Source organism: Lolium rigidum, chromosome 7 (genome assembly GCF_022539505.1).
Source record: "Lolium rigidum isolate FL_2022 chromosome 7, APGP_CSIRO_Lrig_0.1, whole genome shotgun sequence".
NCBI classification, from domain to species: domain Eukaryota; kingdom Viridiplantae; phylum Streptophyta; class Magnoliopsida; order Poales; family Poaceae; genus Lolium; species Lolium rigidum.
Window position 1 is genome coordinate 180,963,618 of NC_061514.1, and position 16,762 is coordinate 180,980,379.

Sequence of the window (16,762 nt, forward strand, 5' to 3'; positions counted from 1 at the left end):
AGGCTACTACGGCCACCGCTACCACGTGCCCGCATACGCTCCTCGTTCCTCACCTGCGACTATGGTGTGGGTGCCAGACAGGGGATGGGTGTGGTGAAGCTTGGGGCCTTCTCATGGCAGTTGACGACACGGGAGATGATGATACGTGGTTCATGTTTTTTTCTTACTAGAAGATCTGGCACCGAATGTGGCTTAGAATAAAAGATGGTCTTTTTTTAGAGTGTGTTGCATATTTTTTACCAGGATGCTAGTTGTCATTTCCACTAATATTTAAACTGGCTGTGAGAGAAACCGTGCACGTGGGACGATGTGAACCGTCTATGATTTGCCAAATTATGTTGAACGTGCATGATTTGCTAACATTTTTGGTTCCTTAGAATGTTAGTGGTACATTATTGGCTAAGTTGCAGTTGGTTTTTTGGTATATTCGTATCCAATGTGGCAAATTGTTTGTTTTGCTAGTGGGAGTTCTTCCTCCTTTGTTAATTGTATATGCAAATTCCAACAGAGTTACTCGCTAAATGAGGTTGATAAATGAAGAAAGAAGTTGAGAATTTCGTATGATTATTGACATCACAGCAATATTCAGTGATAAACAACAGAGAATACTTTAGACAATTATACATAGTCATTTCGTTGTTTAACTTACATCATGAGGATAGCGTTCATGGTTGGTAGATCCATATATAACATAATAATACTACGGATGATATCTATGGTGATAGGAGTCAGTAGGACAATTTCACCAGTGCGGATATTTCTTTATTTTCGCCCGTCAGGTCTGCTATCTGTCAATGGAGATAAAATATAGGTGACACCGGGGAAAACAGGAGATTGAAATTAGTGTTTTGGTATGCTGATTTATTGTTTGCTTAATTGACATTTATTTTAGGTGTTTACCTGCCAAGGTGGAGCTTCTTACTTGGGCGGGAATAATTCCTTGGTGGCTTTCTTCTCTTCATGTGCTATTGCACAGAGTGAACGGGTGATAAGTACATGGCATTAGTGGAATTAATTGTGTATTACCGCTGAAGAAAATAGATGTAAGAGTGTACCTTTTTTCGGCCCATGTAGCCGTTTGTGCTGAATTTTTTTCTTGTACTCTCCGGTGGGTCTAATGTCCTGATAGGGCAAATTTAGCGTGTTAGACAAATTTGCGCAAAATTCACGAAATTCATTGCTGGTCCCATATGCTTTACCTCTGCTAAATCTGTGTGGACTGTTTCCATGACATCCCAAGTCGGCGTATTTTCTGGGGTTCATTCATCTTCTGCGAGTGTAGATCTTTGGTTGTCCGCTCTTGGATCAATAGGTACTATATAGCTGCTGCTGAATGCCGGAACAACAACGACGACATGTTTTTTTTCCTACATTGCAAGTTATGGCAAGTGGGACATAATCTGCTTGATCTCTAGTAGTCTCCACCATTTAGTATTCTATAACCATGTACTGAGGTAAGACAGAGCTCGTACAGTCTTCACCAATATGCAAGATTATATGCATATGACTAAAATGTATGACTGTGGAAGTCATTTTAGATCATAGAATTGTTTAGATGGATCATTTCATCACGCCTAGGTGGCTAGATCTTGCAATTGTGTAGGGAGAGCAACTAAGAAGACATGTAACATTGTTGGATAAAAGCTCTACTATGCATGAATATAATATATTTATATTACTGCTATTCTCCGATTGGTAATGTTATCATGTATGGGCTTGGTGCCTTTAATTTATAGGAATTCAAATGGACTGCCTAGATGTTATGGGAAATGCTGAACCATAAGATGGGCCACTTTGCTAGAATTGGCTAACATATGTGGATTAATATTTTTTGTGTAAAAATTAATAGTACCGAACATTGTGTTTTTGGGTAATTTTTTCCTACCTTTTTTCCTAAGTGTTTAATTACCGATGTAAGATGAGTCCAAATCTATATTTCCTGCTGCAGATTATTGCAATTATAGCCACTTTAAGTGATCGTTTCAAGAGGAACCTGCATGCCGTATTGGAGAGAAATGGCAGCAACGCATAATTAAGAGAATGTTGTATAACTATAGTTTTACTTTCTTTTATGCTAGGATGTACCAAGTTATTTTGGTAAATAAGAGACAATATGGCAATATTGTTTCAGTTTAAACACCATTGATCCAGCAACGGAAAATTTAAAAATTGGTAACATTGACACTCTGTGCATAGTGCACTTTCTTATTCAGGCAAACTACAAACAGAAGTCAAGAGAAGCCAAATTCAGAGTACTGTACTTTTGCTTTGTGCATCAATCGATGCATGTACTCAAGAATAGTGGATGCTATATACTCAGATCTGCCAAAAAAATATTATGTTTTATTCTAACAGGAAGACTGAACACTCAGGCTAAATATGCAAATCACATGCATTTTCCATCATTATAGATTCCTACACCGGCCGTCAATTGGCAGCTATTAAAATTACATAAAGATGGATGGTTTTTTCTTTTTCTAGAAGTTCTAATGATTGCCTTTCTTTGATAAAGGCTCATGTCAGTAAGTCATGTATTAGATTAGATCTTCCAAATATAAATGTTTAGTCTGATACCTATATAATCATATATCAGTAGTGTTGACGGAGAAGCTTTCGAAGGCAGTGTCTATTCAAAATGTAGTAGTAGTTATTGGAAGAATTAACTTATGTAGCATCAAAACCATAATGTCAATCTAGGGAACATGAATCACCAAGGCATGAACATTGTGAGGCACAAAGTTGTTGCAACAATGTACAGATCATCCCTGTTTTTGAGGTGTCCTAATGCATAACTGGAAGACCAAGAAACTAAAGAAAGCAAGAATCGATTTTCAAGCGCCACCACCATATGAACATGCATGACCCTCACCTTTGATCATCCAAAGAAGGTGAATCATGATCCTCATCCTTGGCTTTGCCATCATCTGGATTGACAGAAGACGCGACACTGCATATGAACTGAAAGAGCAGAAGCTCAAGGGAATGAACCCACAAGAAGAATAGATCTAATATAAAAGAGTAGGCCTAACTGGAAATGAATTCACGATTGCCTCCATTATAATTATAAAGAAAACGTAACATACTGAAGCAGGTGAGAGATCTCTATAAATATTCAAATTATTATACCAAAAACTGACTTACAAATACTGGAGGAAATGTGAGGTCTCTGGAAGCGAGATAAGATACTCATATAATTAAATAGAAAGAGATGAAAAATTGAGTCAACTAAGCAAGACATTAGTTCAATATCAATCCATGTTTTAACATGTGAACCTATGCATTCTAAAATAACAGGGTACTTTTAGAGAGTGTAGCAAAGTAAATTCAAACATAGAAGAATCTGCATTAGTATGTGATTGCTCTTTTACCAACTGATATAGTACAAAGTTCATACCTCATCAGTACTATGAACTCTAACCTTTGACATTTCAGGTAGCACTACAATTCGAAAGGAAGAGAAGAAAATGATGGACGAACTGTCTTTCCTGATCCGATCTAAGCATAGCTGTCGACTCTGTCAGCCAACATTATCCCAAAACATACCAACTGAGGGCTAGGCACCATAGTTTTTTTTTGAATAAAATACAAAGCCAGTAGGATAATCCATAAGAGGGGAGATTAAGCCCACAACTAAAAGAACTTATGAAGAAAAGACAAAGATACAATAGTTGGGTAAATTTAACAATACAAACACTTCAAAATCATCAAAACGTGTAATAGCTATAGTGGAGACATTTACGACTACTATACTCAAATGCTTTCTTGAACTATGTACACATTCTACTCTTCTGATCCGAATGGAAAATCCAGAGTACAAAATTTAGCGAATATGAAGATTTAATAATTGCACTATAAAAATATACATGGACCGGTTAAAGCATACAATTAAGCCTGTGCGTCTCATGCCTCTGCAAATGCATTAAGTATCAATTCAGTGGTCCTCAGTCCTCACTCCTTACTCTAACTCTCCATATTTTCTTGCCCAATTTCTGTCTAGTGTTTTGCTGAAACTATTAGCTTACCTAAAGCTGAAGATCGTCGTACACCGAGACAACCGAGAGACCCCGCAGCAACAACCGTTTGTCCTGGCACCAATATTTTTGAAATCAATACGGAATAGTATAGAATCTGTTATTCTATACCTGAAAAAATGTTTCGTAAATTTAACCATACAAAGACCCCACTTGAAAATCATCAAGACGTGTAATAGCTGAAGTGTAGACATTTGTTGCTACTATACTCAGCTTTCTTGAACTATGCACGCATTCGACTGTTGTGATACCAATGAAAAATCCAGAGTACAAAATTAAACAGTTATGCAGATTTAATAATTGCTCTACAATAAACATAGTCTGATGAAAGCATACAATTAAGCCTGCATATCCCTTGCCTAAGGAAATCAATTATGTATCAATTCAATTCCACTGTCCCCTTATCTAACTCTCCGCATTTTCTTGCCCGATTCATGTCTAGTGTTTCGCTGAAACTATTTGCTTAACTGAAGCTAAAGGTCCTCATACATAGAGACGATCAAGAGACCCAGCAACAACAGCCGTTTGACCTGACACATGCATATTAAGATAACGCTCTGGAGCTTAGCATGCTGGAGCAGATCACCATGACCCCGGATCCACCTCCCCTGTCTCGCCACTCGCCACATGGGCAATGCCCCTCGATCACGCTCAGGTAAACATACGACTTACCGTCCTTTCCTTGCCGCCTCCGCACGATCTTGTCTCATCCTCCAACCAGCTCACCACGACCCTCCGGCCGCAGTGGGAGGCTGGGCAAAACACCACCAGCCAGTGTCCTAAAATAGATGCAGTATATGCCTAAGATTCAGACCAGTATAGGCGCCTCAAATACAACCAAGAAACCAAATTCACTCACCTTGCAATAGACCCCCGCTGCACGGCTACAGTAGGACCTAAACTCCTACAAAATCTGATCGAAATCCCACACAGCTGCACGGCTGCAGTAGAACCTAAACTCCTACAAAATCTGATCGAAATCCCACACAGGGGACAAAACGCTGAACAAAATTTGTAGAACCCTACCAAAATGCCAAGACCTTGCATGTCTCGCCATATCTACATTAAAATCAAATCAAATGGAGAGTGTCAACATCATAAGGCTCGAGTGCTTGACCACATGACAAACAAAAAAGAAGCATCGCGTCGTGAGCGCCAACTTACCGGGTCAGCTCTCTCCTATCCATCCACGTCGGGTCCTCTCATGTGCCCCTCACCGCCATCCCCCGGGCTCTGCTGCCGTCCAGCGCACCGGAGCGTCCTTGTTGCATCCTTCTGCGATGGCCGGCGTCAGGGAAGAGGAGGAAGCCGGCCACGATTGGCAAGGCGAGGCAGGCGTAGGCTGAGAGGAGGCGGAACCACTGCAGCAAGTCATGGTCACCACCCCAATCCGGCCGCTCTGCCGGCACCCACGCGCACGTCCTCTCCTCAGCTTGAGAAAGGACGGACCATGGGATGGCTGCGTCGGCTCCTCCCATAGCCACAACGCCTCTAGAAGGAGAGGAGGGCGCTGAGGTCCACCATCGTGCCGTCGGCCGCGCCGGGAAGGAGAGGAGAGCCTCGGGCTCCTCATCCCCGCCGTCGGCCGCCTCGGGAGAGAGGAGGGTGGAGTTTCTCATCCCCGTCGTCGGCCGCCTCGGGAGAGAGAGAGGAGGGCGGAGTTTCTCATCCCCGCAGTTCTTATCTCAAGAGGCGATGGGGGCGGGCGCCGCTGAGTCTTCCGCTGGCTGCAGGGGCGCTCTAGGCCATGGCACGGCTGGTGCGGCCTACCGCCGAGCTGCCCCATGGCTGCAGGAAAGGGGCAGTGGGCGCCTGGGTGGCAGCGATTTGGCGGGAGAGGTGAGAATCAGGGCACCTAAATTCTCCTCCACGCCGCCAGCCGCCGAGATGAAGTAAGAAGCTCCACGCACGCGCCGAGGTTCTCCTCCGATCTACCATACTCCTCGGGAAGAAAATGATGCGGAGATCCTTCGTGCCGCCAGCGATCTCGCGGGGAAGAGGACGGATTTCTCACGCCGGTCACAGATAGGAGAGGGGGGACAACTCGGTCGGTCGTCTCAGAACCCGATGTAGTGGGGGAAGGGGGACACAACGCCCTCGCGCGTGGAGAAAGACGCCACTGCTTGTGACGGATGAGGATGGTCGCACGGAGATAGCGGCGTCGGACGGAGAGTAAACCGGCCTGTTAGCGGCAGCGTGGTCAGAATGAGGCGGAGCGGAGCGGCGGCGGCGCCTGGCGACTGAACGGCGGCCTACCCTGTGATCTTCGTCGGTGGTGGATGTGCGTTGGTGGCGAGCAGAAAATCCTAGCACGTGGAGAGGCGAGGAAGAGAGGTGGGGCAAATCAACCGCTTAAACACCGCACCGCTTTGACCACCGCACCGCTTTGACCACACATCCAGATTCCACCATGGGTAGAAGAAATACTACGTCCACACAGAAGTAAACACCACCGACAAACCATACCCAGTCAATATAGCCAGAAACTGCAAGACACCCCCAAATACACACACGAAACAGCAATGAAGCAAATTTAAACACGTGTCAGCTGGGTAAATAGGGTAAAAGTAATTCAGAAAATTGAGAAAAATCGAAGTTGTTAAGGTTTAGTATAGTGGTTATTTATATATTTAGTTTATTACTCGAGGGGTTAGATCCTCAAAGAAGAAACTATTCCCCGCAAAACCAAATTACATATGAATAGCATGTTACTTGTGCATGTAATCCCTTTGTTCACTAATATAAGACACTTTCTATATTTTAAAATGAACTACTCTCTCCGATCTTAATTAATCAACGCAGAGTTCGCTAGTGAGTAGTGAGCATGCATGTTTCCTACAGTGGCGCGTCAATTGATTCGGTCCAGAGGTAGTAGATTAGATACAAAGCAAAATGAGTGAATCTACATACTAGAAATACAAATTAAAGTGAGTAAATCTAGAAAAGAGCTAAAACGTCTTACAAAAGATAACGGAGGGAGTAGCACTTAAATCGAACTAATAGACGATGCCAACATCTAAGCACCTTCCCATGCTTTGGCCAAAGGTACACCAGGCAACAAACAAAATTGGTCTATGTTCTTCATTCTGGAGTGAAGTTCTATCGGAAACAAAATCTGCTGTCAGTTTACAGGAAGCCAAAATTGGGCAGCTTGCACGCATCTCGAGAAAGGAGAGACGAAAATCACCTCATAAGCTCGGTTGCCATCGCAACAAGTCTAAACAATCTATCTGAGAGCGCCGAAAGTATGTACAGCGCGGTGCCATCATTCTATGCAGACCTACTAATCCACATTCTGGATCTCACCCATCATGATGCGGTTGCTGACTACATTGAATCCTAAGACTGCTGCGCTCACCTTCTTCCCTTTCTTCCCTTTCTTCTTTCCTCCGGCGTCCTGTTCTGCTTCGGCACTTGGGCCTCCTTTGGCTGCAGGAACAGGGTTCAGGCGCGAGGTGGCATCCCCACGAGGGCGGTTGCTGGGGGCTCTGAATGCTGTCTCGATCACCTCTTTGGACAGAAACGCCTTGTAGTTGAGGAACTTGTCGATGAACTGACCGTTGCGGTCGAGAGAGCCAACGTTCTCCCGGAGAAGCGTTTCTGCTTCACCAGCCGACTGCTTAATGCAGAACTCAAGGAAACTTGTATCTGTGGGCAAAAATGGAACAGGCAATCAGAAGACTGATGAGTTTTAAGCAAACTACCCTAGTGAGAATTAATACCATTTGTTCCGGTGAGCCTGGACCACTCGCTGTCACACCAATCCCTGAAGTCCATTGCCTCTGCAGCATAAGAGTGTTAGAAATACACAGAAGCAAAGCGACTTGAAAAACATATGATCACCAACTAACTTACCTGTCTGCTTGTTTGATGCCTCCGTCTTGCCTTTCCCGGTTAGCTTGGCAGTAGGAGCCGTTGAAAGTGGTAACTTGCTAGCCTGAGACTTCTGACGATTCAATGGAGCCTGGTCTTTAGTTATGGAACTTCTGCTCTGACTTGAAAGACTTGGGAATTCTGACCTGTTAAATATCATAAGAAAAAAATATAAGCCCCTTAGAGAAATTCCATACAAAAGAAACAAACTGGGTAGTAAGACCAAAAAAAACAGGAAAGGATGTTCCAGCCATCAATGGTCAAGCAGAGTACCAGATGTACACGGTAGACATGCTATAAAATTCTAATTGTGCAAGGAAGTCATAGAAATCAAAGCATCGTATGTGTTTGGATACTAGGAGCGCCTGGACGTAGAATGGAAGGCAGCAGCCCTACTTATCAGTTAGTCATAGGGAAGATATAACTACTGGTATAGGTAGCTATGTTCATAATTACAGGTGCAGTTGGCAGCAATCAATTACGGATTGAGTTTGTTACATGTTACTTATTTACAATATGTATCCAACCAGTCCAGCCCTTGAATCTTCCTATTCATCCAGTGATACTGTTTCTTCAAGTTTGTCACTGTGGTGTGTGGTCTAGTCTCTTCCTCAGCCAAAGCCGATCTACTCAGCCAGGTCAATAGAGCAAGCGGCAAGAATAACAATAGTAACAGTATCACCTACGAAATGTTTTTAGCATGAAGTGGTATGCAAACTCTTTATTATCCAATTGACATATGCATATTCACATATGAAGATCGATGATCAAGTAATGTTAAATTAACCAAGTACTCCCTCCGGACGCTTTTAATCGACGCGGGCCAGTTCAATACATACATGCAGCTAGCTCAATCCCCGCGTCAATTAAAGCAGACCTGAGGTAGTACTCTACCATCAGAGCGACCTTCACTTCTGAACTTTTAGACCTAGTCTTGAGTGAATTAAAAAAAAGCAGGCACATACGAAAGCGATGGACTTTGGGCAGTTCAGACGAACAATTAGACAAGTGGGGAATATGGCTTATTCAGAAATTCGTGCATGGGCGATTTTAGTCTCTACTTCTCCAATAGTAGAGGTTTGCTGATAACCCATTTGATGACAGCCCAATGGAATAGTACACCATGGGAACAATTTTGCAGAGACAACCTAGGCTAGTCATAAGTGTGATGGACATGCAAGGTGCAAAATGAGCTTCAAGGAAAAAGTAGTAATTATAAATTATATTATGAACTGCCATCAAAGGATATGTAAAGCATGTGAGCAGAATATTCATGATCAAAGCAATATTTGACAACACTAATACACAACCAATATAAACAAATTACGACAATACTTACAAATCAAATCAGGTACTCCCGACGTTCAAATTATTTGAAGTTCTAACATTTTCTTCAGACCAATCTTCCCTATATCTAATATATATAGCACGAAAATATATTTTATGATGAATCTAATGAAACTAATTTTGTGTTGCAGATGTTGATATATTTTTCAATAGACTTGGTAAAACTTAAAGAAGTTTGACTTAGGACCAGCTAGAACTTCAAATAATTTAGAGGGAGAACTATAATTACTATCAAGTCCTGGTACTTAAATGAATTGCAAGATGTTCTACATAACTTCTTAACCAACTAACTACATGTAGATAGAACTGCAGGACAGGGTAGTCATAACTCCGCAGTTCACTGCAGTCATTATTTCGCTTATACTTATTCAGAAGATTGTAAGTCAATACGCCAGAAATGCAAAGGGTTGATAGTAATAAGAAAATTGCCAACAAACAATCAAGTGGCTGTAAAAAACCATCACAAAGAAAATAGAAACATACTGTTTCATATCTTGTTTGGAGTGGTCAGAAGGGCCCCAAAACAGATCATCTTCGGCATTTGACTTGGCACGGTTGGAAGGATTGGAACTCATCTGGACAGGAGCAACTGTCTTTGATGGAGAAGAGCCAGAAGCTTGCCTAGAAGGAACATTAACATGATTCCGTTGGTTCATAGACACCTTTGCTGGAGTTGGTGAGGGTGGTTGTTGCTGGACAACACCTGATCTCCTTTCTTCCTCTCTCTGAATATCTCGCAGAGACAAGGGTTTGTGCATCTTTGCAGCATCAGTGGACCACGCTGGAGCAGGTGCAAAATTTGTCTGATCAGTCTTCCACGGAACAAAATCTCCAAAGGATGGACCACTTGGTGGAGCCGGTAGTATTTCCTTATCTAGTTGTGCTTGCTTTGAAGATTTGACCTTTTCAGCAGGTATAGAGATTGCTGATTCAACAGAACCAACAGGAAATGGGGCTTTTACAGCAGGTCCCTTTGACTTTGCTCCCTTTTTCTTGTTCTTTTTGGAGTCCTTGGCCTCAATAAAGTCAGTATCATCAAAAGCAGGAGCATCAGGCTGAACAACAGCAGGTGACAAAGGAGGAAACGAAACATCATTAGCACTACTTGTGTTCTCATTGTCTGCATTACTAGACCTTGCTAGAACTTCTTCTGCCAACAAATCGTGCAACTGGCTTCTCTTGTTCCTTGAGTCGCCAGCACTTTCTTGGCCACCCAGTGATCTACCTGCACCCCCAAACTGCTGCTCGGAAGATGCTGACATGGTACTCCAAGGAACTGATGGCAGAGATACCACTGGCACAGCTGTCTTAATATTGTCCGCAGCTACCCTCTGTGCTCTTAGTTGTTCCTCAGCTTGAATTTCCAGCAATGACTTAGGTCTGGGTCCTTGGGTTGGTTTCCAACCTTTTTGGCTTGCCGCAGCATGAGGCTCAGATAGAGCACTATGCTCCCATTCAGCTCTGCTGACATCATACTCCTCGGGAAGACTCTTGGGAGGAAAATTCGCAGATGATTCAAAGCCCAGCGGAGGTCCAACAGATCTAGAAGAGCTTTCCGCTCTGACAGGGAGCCCCAAAACAGATCCTCTGTATCATCTGGCAAACCATGTCTAGTACTACCCTGATTTGATCCATCACCTTCAGCATCTAGTCTTGGCTGCTGGGAAACTGTCTTTGGGGCTGCTTTGCCAACATCTACAGCTGTCTGCTTCTTCTTCTGCTTCTTTTTCTTTTCTGCTTTCTTCATCTCTTGTGTATCAGGAGCTTTTGCATCAGCTTCCATAGTTAGCTCAACTGGAGTAGGGGCATCTTTCATTTCCTGGACACGGTTATGAGGTGACATGATGTCCAATAATGGATTCGGCGGTGTCTCACTAAGAGCTGAACTGCTACGCACATTAGAACGTGAACTAAAAATATTTTCAGGCTTACTTTCAGCTTTGTCTATTCCAACTTGTTGATAGTTAGCAGACTTCTCTTCATATCTTTCTGCAACTTCTGTTAGCATCGGGTTGACCATACTTGCATTAGGTTGAGTGTTGGTACTTGCAAAATTTTCCGACTTCTGAGGATAGGAATACCGTTCTTTTGGAGGCACACCCATAAAAATTTCATGAGGCATTGGCACAGTAGGTACAGAGTTTTGTGTTAATCCAACACCCTCCATACCCCTCATATTCATAAATGCTTGACTAGATTGTTGCCCTTGTGTTGTACCATGGTTAGTCAAAATCCGATCAACTTCAAGAACATCTTGAATTTTTCTAACACCAAGGTTCATGGAATCACCAGCTGGCAATGAAGTATGCTTTGACCCATAAGGGCCATCAAGCTGCTGGTTGGAATGACCATGAGGTGCAACTTGAGAAATTAGGTGTTGTTGCTGCAGTAACACCTTCTGCTGCTGCTCAAGCTGTAATCGTTGTTGCAGCTGCTGCTGCTGCTGCTGCTGCTGCTGCTGCTGCTGCTGCTGTTGCTGCTGTTGCTGCTGAAGCAATATCATCTTGTCCAGCATTGAGAGTTGTGGCTGAGGCTGAGGTGTCACTGGTGGCTGCGATTGCAACTGTAGTTGTGATAGCAGATACTGTTGTTGAAACATGTGCAAGAGTTGTGGATCTTGAGATATCTCAGCAAGCAACTTCTCAGGTGGCAAATGGCTTGGTGCCTGGTTCTGTGGCATGAAGTTCTGTTGTTGACCAGCAGTAGCCATTTGCTGAGAATTCTGCAGATTTTGATGCATGTTAAGTGGTCCTTGAGTGAGATCCACGTGAAGGTTAGGATTAAGATTTTTGGCTTCAGGATAGTTTGACCATGGTGGCAATCCAGCAGGTGCTTTAGGTTTCTCCGCAGAATGAAGCATAGCTAGCAAGTCAACATTCTGAGATTGTGAAGCTTGACGAGATGGATCAGCCATGGAACTGGGCACTTTAGAGTGCAGAGCAGACACTTCTGAAGCTATATCTTTATTCTGTGCTTGTGCAGCTTGATTGCCATCTCCAGACCAATATGGAACAGTGTTTTGGGACGATTTTTGTCTCTCCAACAATCTTTGCTGCGCCAGAAAATAATTCATGCTGTTCCCGCTCTCCCCTCCAGCCATCGCAATGTTGCCGAAGCTACTGTTGCTGTATTCATTCAGCCCTAATTCCAAAAATACGGTGTCAAGACAGAAAGTATGCATGATATAAGTAGCAGAGACAATTAATAAATATATGGAATGAAAATAGGCAGGCTCTCTCGCCAGTAAACAAACCTCCAGTCATAGCAGCTGAAGAACCTTGCATACTATTAGACATAAGTGACTCCAGAAAACGATTCTGGGCTTCAACTGCACCGCCATTCCTGCTTGGCCCACCGTTGAAAATACCAACACCAGCTGATCCATCATGTGTGCTACTGGAGCTGACAAACTTCCCCGTAGGTGTAGCCTCTGGCATTAGCATATCACTGGATTTTGTGGTGCTAAACCCTGGAGGTGGCCTTGCCTTCGCTCGTAGGTGAGGCATAACATCCCCAAGCATTAAGAAAGGAGCATCAGGAGGTGCATTTGCAACACGAACCAGCAAATCAATACCGAAATAGCTAGCCTCGAACCATCCAATGATGTCAGCACCAGAAAAAGGGCCTTGAATTCGACCTTGTGGATCTTTGTAGTGTAATGAAAGACCTTCTGGATTAGGATAAGGTTCAACACCTGCCATCCCGGCTACTTTACTTTCTTGATCAAACACATTGGGTATTTGCTGCGGAAAGTCAGTTGGTCCAAGCCTATGCTCTCCAACAAACCGAGATCTTTGTGGAACAACATAACTAGGTGTCTCTGTCCGCAGCAAATCAACATTTCCAGGAACACCTATTATAAGATCAACAGAAATGGCCTTTTAAGAGCAGAAAGGATTTACACAAATTATGCAAGCATTCGGCAAAGAACAGCGGAATACCAACTAGTTAACTACCGAAAGACTGCAAGCACTTCAAAGTAGCTAAATAAGATACCATGAGGAGGTCGTCAAGATGAATTAGTTTTCTTAGACTACTTTATCATAATACACATGCAAGCCTCGAGATCTGCCACCAATTTACAACAGGGTATGACATTTAGGAACAATTGAGAAAGTCACAAAAGGCATGACTTGATATGCAATCCACTGAATCTGGTATTATTAGTCCAAACAAATTTCAAAATCCTATGTAGTCTATACCATACTGAATTAGTACTACTGTTATTTGGACAGACCTTCCACAGAACTAAAAATCATGCTAAAGACTAAAAAATGGTACTGTATATTCCGAGAAATGTGAACCACATGGGCTGATTATTAAATTGTGGACCCACACTATGTGGAAGACTCCCAAGTTTTGAAAGTTTAGATGTTTCACAAATGACAAACTCCCTATACATGGACAACTGAACATGCAATCATCCCTATGTAAGGCTCAGTTCTTTTGGCGGCTTCTCCGAGAAGCTGCCCTCCCCCCAGCTTCCTGGAGAAGCCGCTCCAAAAATTTAGGGAGGCTTCTGGACTAGTCTACGCTAGATCATTTCGGAAGCCTTTATAAATTTTGGGGGCGGCTTTCCCAGAAAGCTGGGGGGAGGGCAGCTTCTCGGAGAAGCCACCAAAAGAACTGAGCCTAAACAAAGTGGCATGCAGTAAATAAAAAGAGCTGAGTGAACAAGGAATAAGATATAGCACCCCTGAGACTTCCAGATGTTTCTCCCTTCAAATCTTCTGTGTTTCCAGGTTGATCATCTCTACCACCTGGTTAACAGGGGAACATTCAATTCACATTGCGGTAACATATTTGGATGTTTATGCAGAAAGTAAGAAAACTGCATCAAACCTAATTTAGATTGTTTTATAGGCACCCCATCAGGATTACTTTTCCCAACAGAACCATCTTTGGAAACCTGATAGACACCACTGTTTATGACTTCCCCTTTGTCAATTGCTTTTAAAACAGCCTGCAAAGAAAACAAAAGCTGTAAGATATAAAGATCATATATATTACTGCGTAATAGTAAGATTATCCTAATTCAGAATATAATAGTATAAACTTTACCGCTTCTTCAGCTGTAGGAGCAAATAATGCCAAAGGCTCCAACATTTCTTCTTGGAGAAATGCGGACACTTCCTCACAAACATCAGAAGGCATCTTGAAGTCAGTAACATGTGAAGTTGTTCTGTATATGTCAAGAAGTTTCATCCTACTATATCTAAATGCTGTGCGATCCCCTGATGCGCCACCAGGTCTGTCAGAAAGTAGACCAAGATGGAATGGCCGTGACGATCCAGTACTGCCAATATTTGTACTACCAGTACTGGGTGTAAACTTTCCACGAGAACTTGGAAAAGCGGAGATTTCATTGTCTGGTTTCCCTCTACCATACCCATACATAGAAGATGGTTTTTGTGAAGTCTGTGAGGGGTGATAAGATGAATCTCCCCGACCACGGCCAAGAGGATGACTAGACTTCCATGATCGAGAGATATTATCATCTCTTTCAGTATCCTTCTCATGATTGTTGCCATCTTTTCCATGTGTCACAAACTGGGAAAAACCTTTATCACGGGAAGCATCGCCCTCTTTGGCTGAATCGCCCCACCTGTCACGCCAATTTTCAGACTCCTTATCATTGGCACCCCAGCGAGTGCTCCACTTGCCCTCACGGCGTTGGTCAAAGTTGCCGTCCTTGTTATTGGAATCACCCCAGCGTTCCTGTGGAGCACGACGGCCATCCACAGAAAACTTGGACGAGTCATCCGACCATTTTTCAACCTTCCGTGTATCACCATGTTCCTTGTCTGTCTCCCTCCAGCGAGTCCACCGAGGGCCTGAATTTGGTTCCCGTTCATCTTCACGCCAACGGTCACGACGCCCAGTTTCACCATCAAGCACAGAAGCCCTGAAGACATCCTTTTTCTTCGCACTGGAGCCCATGTCTTCACCATTCCCCGATGTCTTAGTAGCATCTAAGCGGGAACCCTGTGAACTGGGATCCTGCAACAAACAACAATAACATAAATTATCATGTTGCACACAAACCACTACGAAGTCGAATAACAACATAGATGGTATTCTACTGCCATGTTCACCATAGGAGGTCCAGTTGTTTGAGTCTAGCTACTGCCCTTAATTCTAAAACCCTGACCATGTTTTCTCCTACCTTCATAAGCCACTGAGGAGAAAGTGGCATGTCAGTATCCAGGCCTTGCTTCTCTGCAAAAAAAAAGCTACAATTAATAAGACAGGAAACATGTTACAATGATAAAAATAAACGGAAACATGCTTGTAATGCACTCTAAATGGCCTATGATGTCGATGAAGCTTCATTCTCAACCAATTGTAAGACACATAGGGCAACCTAGATGCTCAGTAGTTACTAGTTAGACAAGAGAAACATGCAGTAAGATTTAAGCAGCATATACCTCACATGAACTAATTGGATTGGATGATTGTGCACACTGGTTGTACAGTCAAGTCATCTTTTTACCAAAGATCGACTCTAATACCATGGATTGCAAGTGTAGATAAAAAAGGTATCCTATAACAGCATCTAAAGCTGTGAGAAATTGAGCAAACAATCAGTAAGAGAAGCCATCACCCATGTTGCACCCAGCACGTGGCCATAAAGAGCTCAAGATTTCTTGGCCCAAAGGAAAGGACCTACAGTTTTCAGTTCTATTATGCATCCTACGAGTACCAACATATAAATAACTATCAAAAAATCAAAAAAAAAAACTCCTGATGGAGATGGCCGGGATTGCAGTCACACACAGATCACAACGGCGAGGTTAAACCAAAAAGAAATACACTGACAGGCATAAGTTAACGCAGAAATCGAAGTACTAGGAACAAAGGGCGGTAATCCTAAGTAAAACCAAATCGAAATAGAAACTATAAATTAAAAACTGGACCACAGCATCCAATCCACCCAAATCCGAAGACCTCACTTAACTACAAAGCCGCCGCCCTTTATACCTAGACTAGAACTACCGCCCCGCCGCAGCGGAAACTGTCCAGGCACAGACCCCTACACGGACACGGCAGTAACGGTGCGGAAGCCCAACCCAAGGTGGCAGTACCATTTCGCAACCCCCGAACCCTAGTGACGTCGGCACGGATCGAAGGAAGGTAGAAGCAACAAATCAAGACAGCCCGAGCTTGCTAGGGTTTCGGGCTGGGGTCACGGATCGAGGGTGGGGTGGAAGGGCGAGTGGCGGAAGGGACGGACCTTTGGCGATCTGGGGCGGTGGAGGCGTGTCGACGGCGAGGAGGCGGCGGAGGTCGTCATTGGCGCGGTCCGGGGAGGCGGCCATGGGCGGCGGCGGGGAAAACCCTAGGGTGAGCTTGGCTTGGGAGGTTTGGGGAGGAGACGAGGAGCGAGCGATGGGGAGGAGACTGTTAACTCCAGGCGCGGATAAAAAACACGCACGCACAGGGTGCCGCGTTTGCCCCAGGAGGGGTCTTTTTGCGCTCAGCCACCTCAGCTTCTGCGTAGATTTTCAGAA

General features: G+C 43.7%; 1 protein-coding gene and 1 long non-coding RNA gene across 2 annotated transcripts; both read right to left on the reverse strand.

Moving 5' to 3' along the window:
- Positions 1-544: 544 nt before the first annotated feature.
- Positions 545-1,094, reverse strand: LOC124679428. Its single transcript, XR_006994980.1, has 3 exons — positions 1,056-1,094; positions 901-965; positions 545-788 (listed from the first exon to the last, which is right to left on the reverse strand). It is a non-coding gene; the product is annotated as an uncharacterized LOC124679428 (long non-coding RNA).
- A 5,996-nt stretch (positions 1,095-7,090) lies between these two features.
- LOC124674678 (protein ESSENTIAL FOR POTEXVIRUS ACCUMULATION 1-like) lies at positions 7,091-16,597 on the reverse strand. The gene is given in 11 exon segments (XM_047210725.1): positions 7,091-7,679; positions 7,754-7,813; positions 7,887-8,050; positions 9,735-10,818; positions 10,821-12,392; positions 12,505-13,104; positions 13,946-14,011; positions 14,094-14,214; positions 14,313-15,251; positions 15,418-15,470; positions 16,486-16,597. Coding segments are annotated over 11 exon segments (5,109 nt in total). The 5' UTR covers positions 16,571-16,597; the 3' UTR covers positions 7,091-7,314.
- Positions 16,598-16,762: the final 165 nt, after the last annotated feature.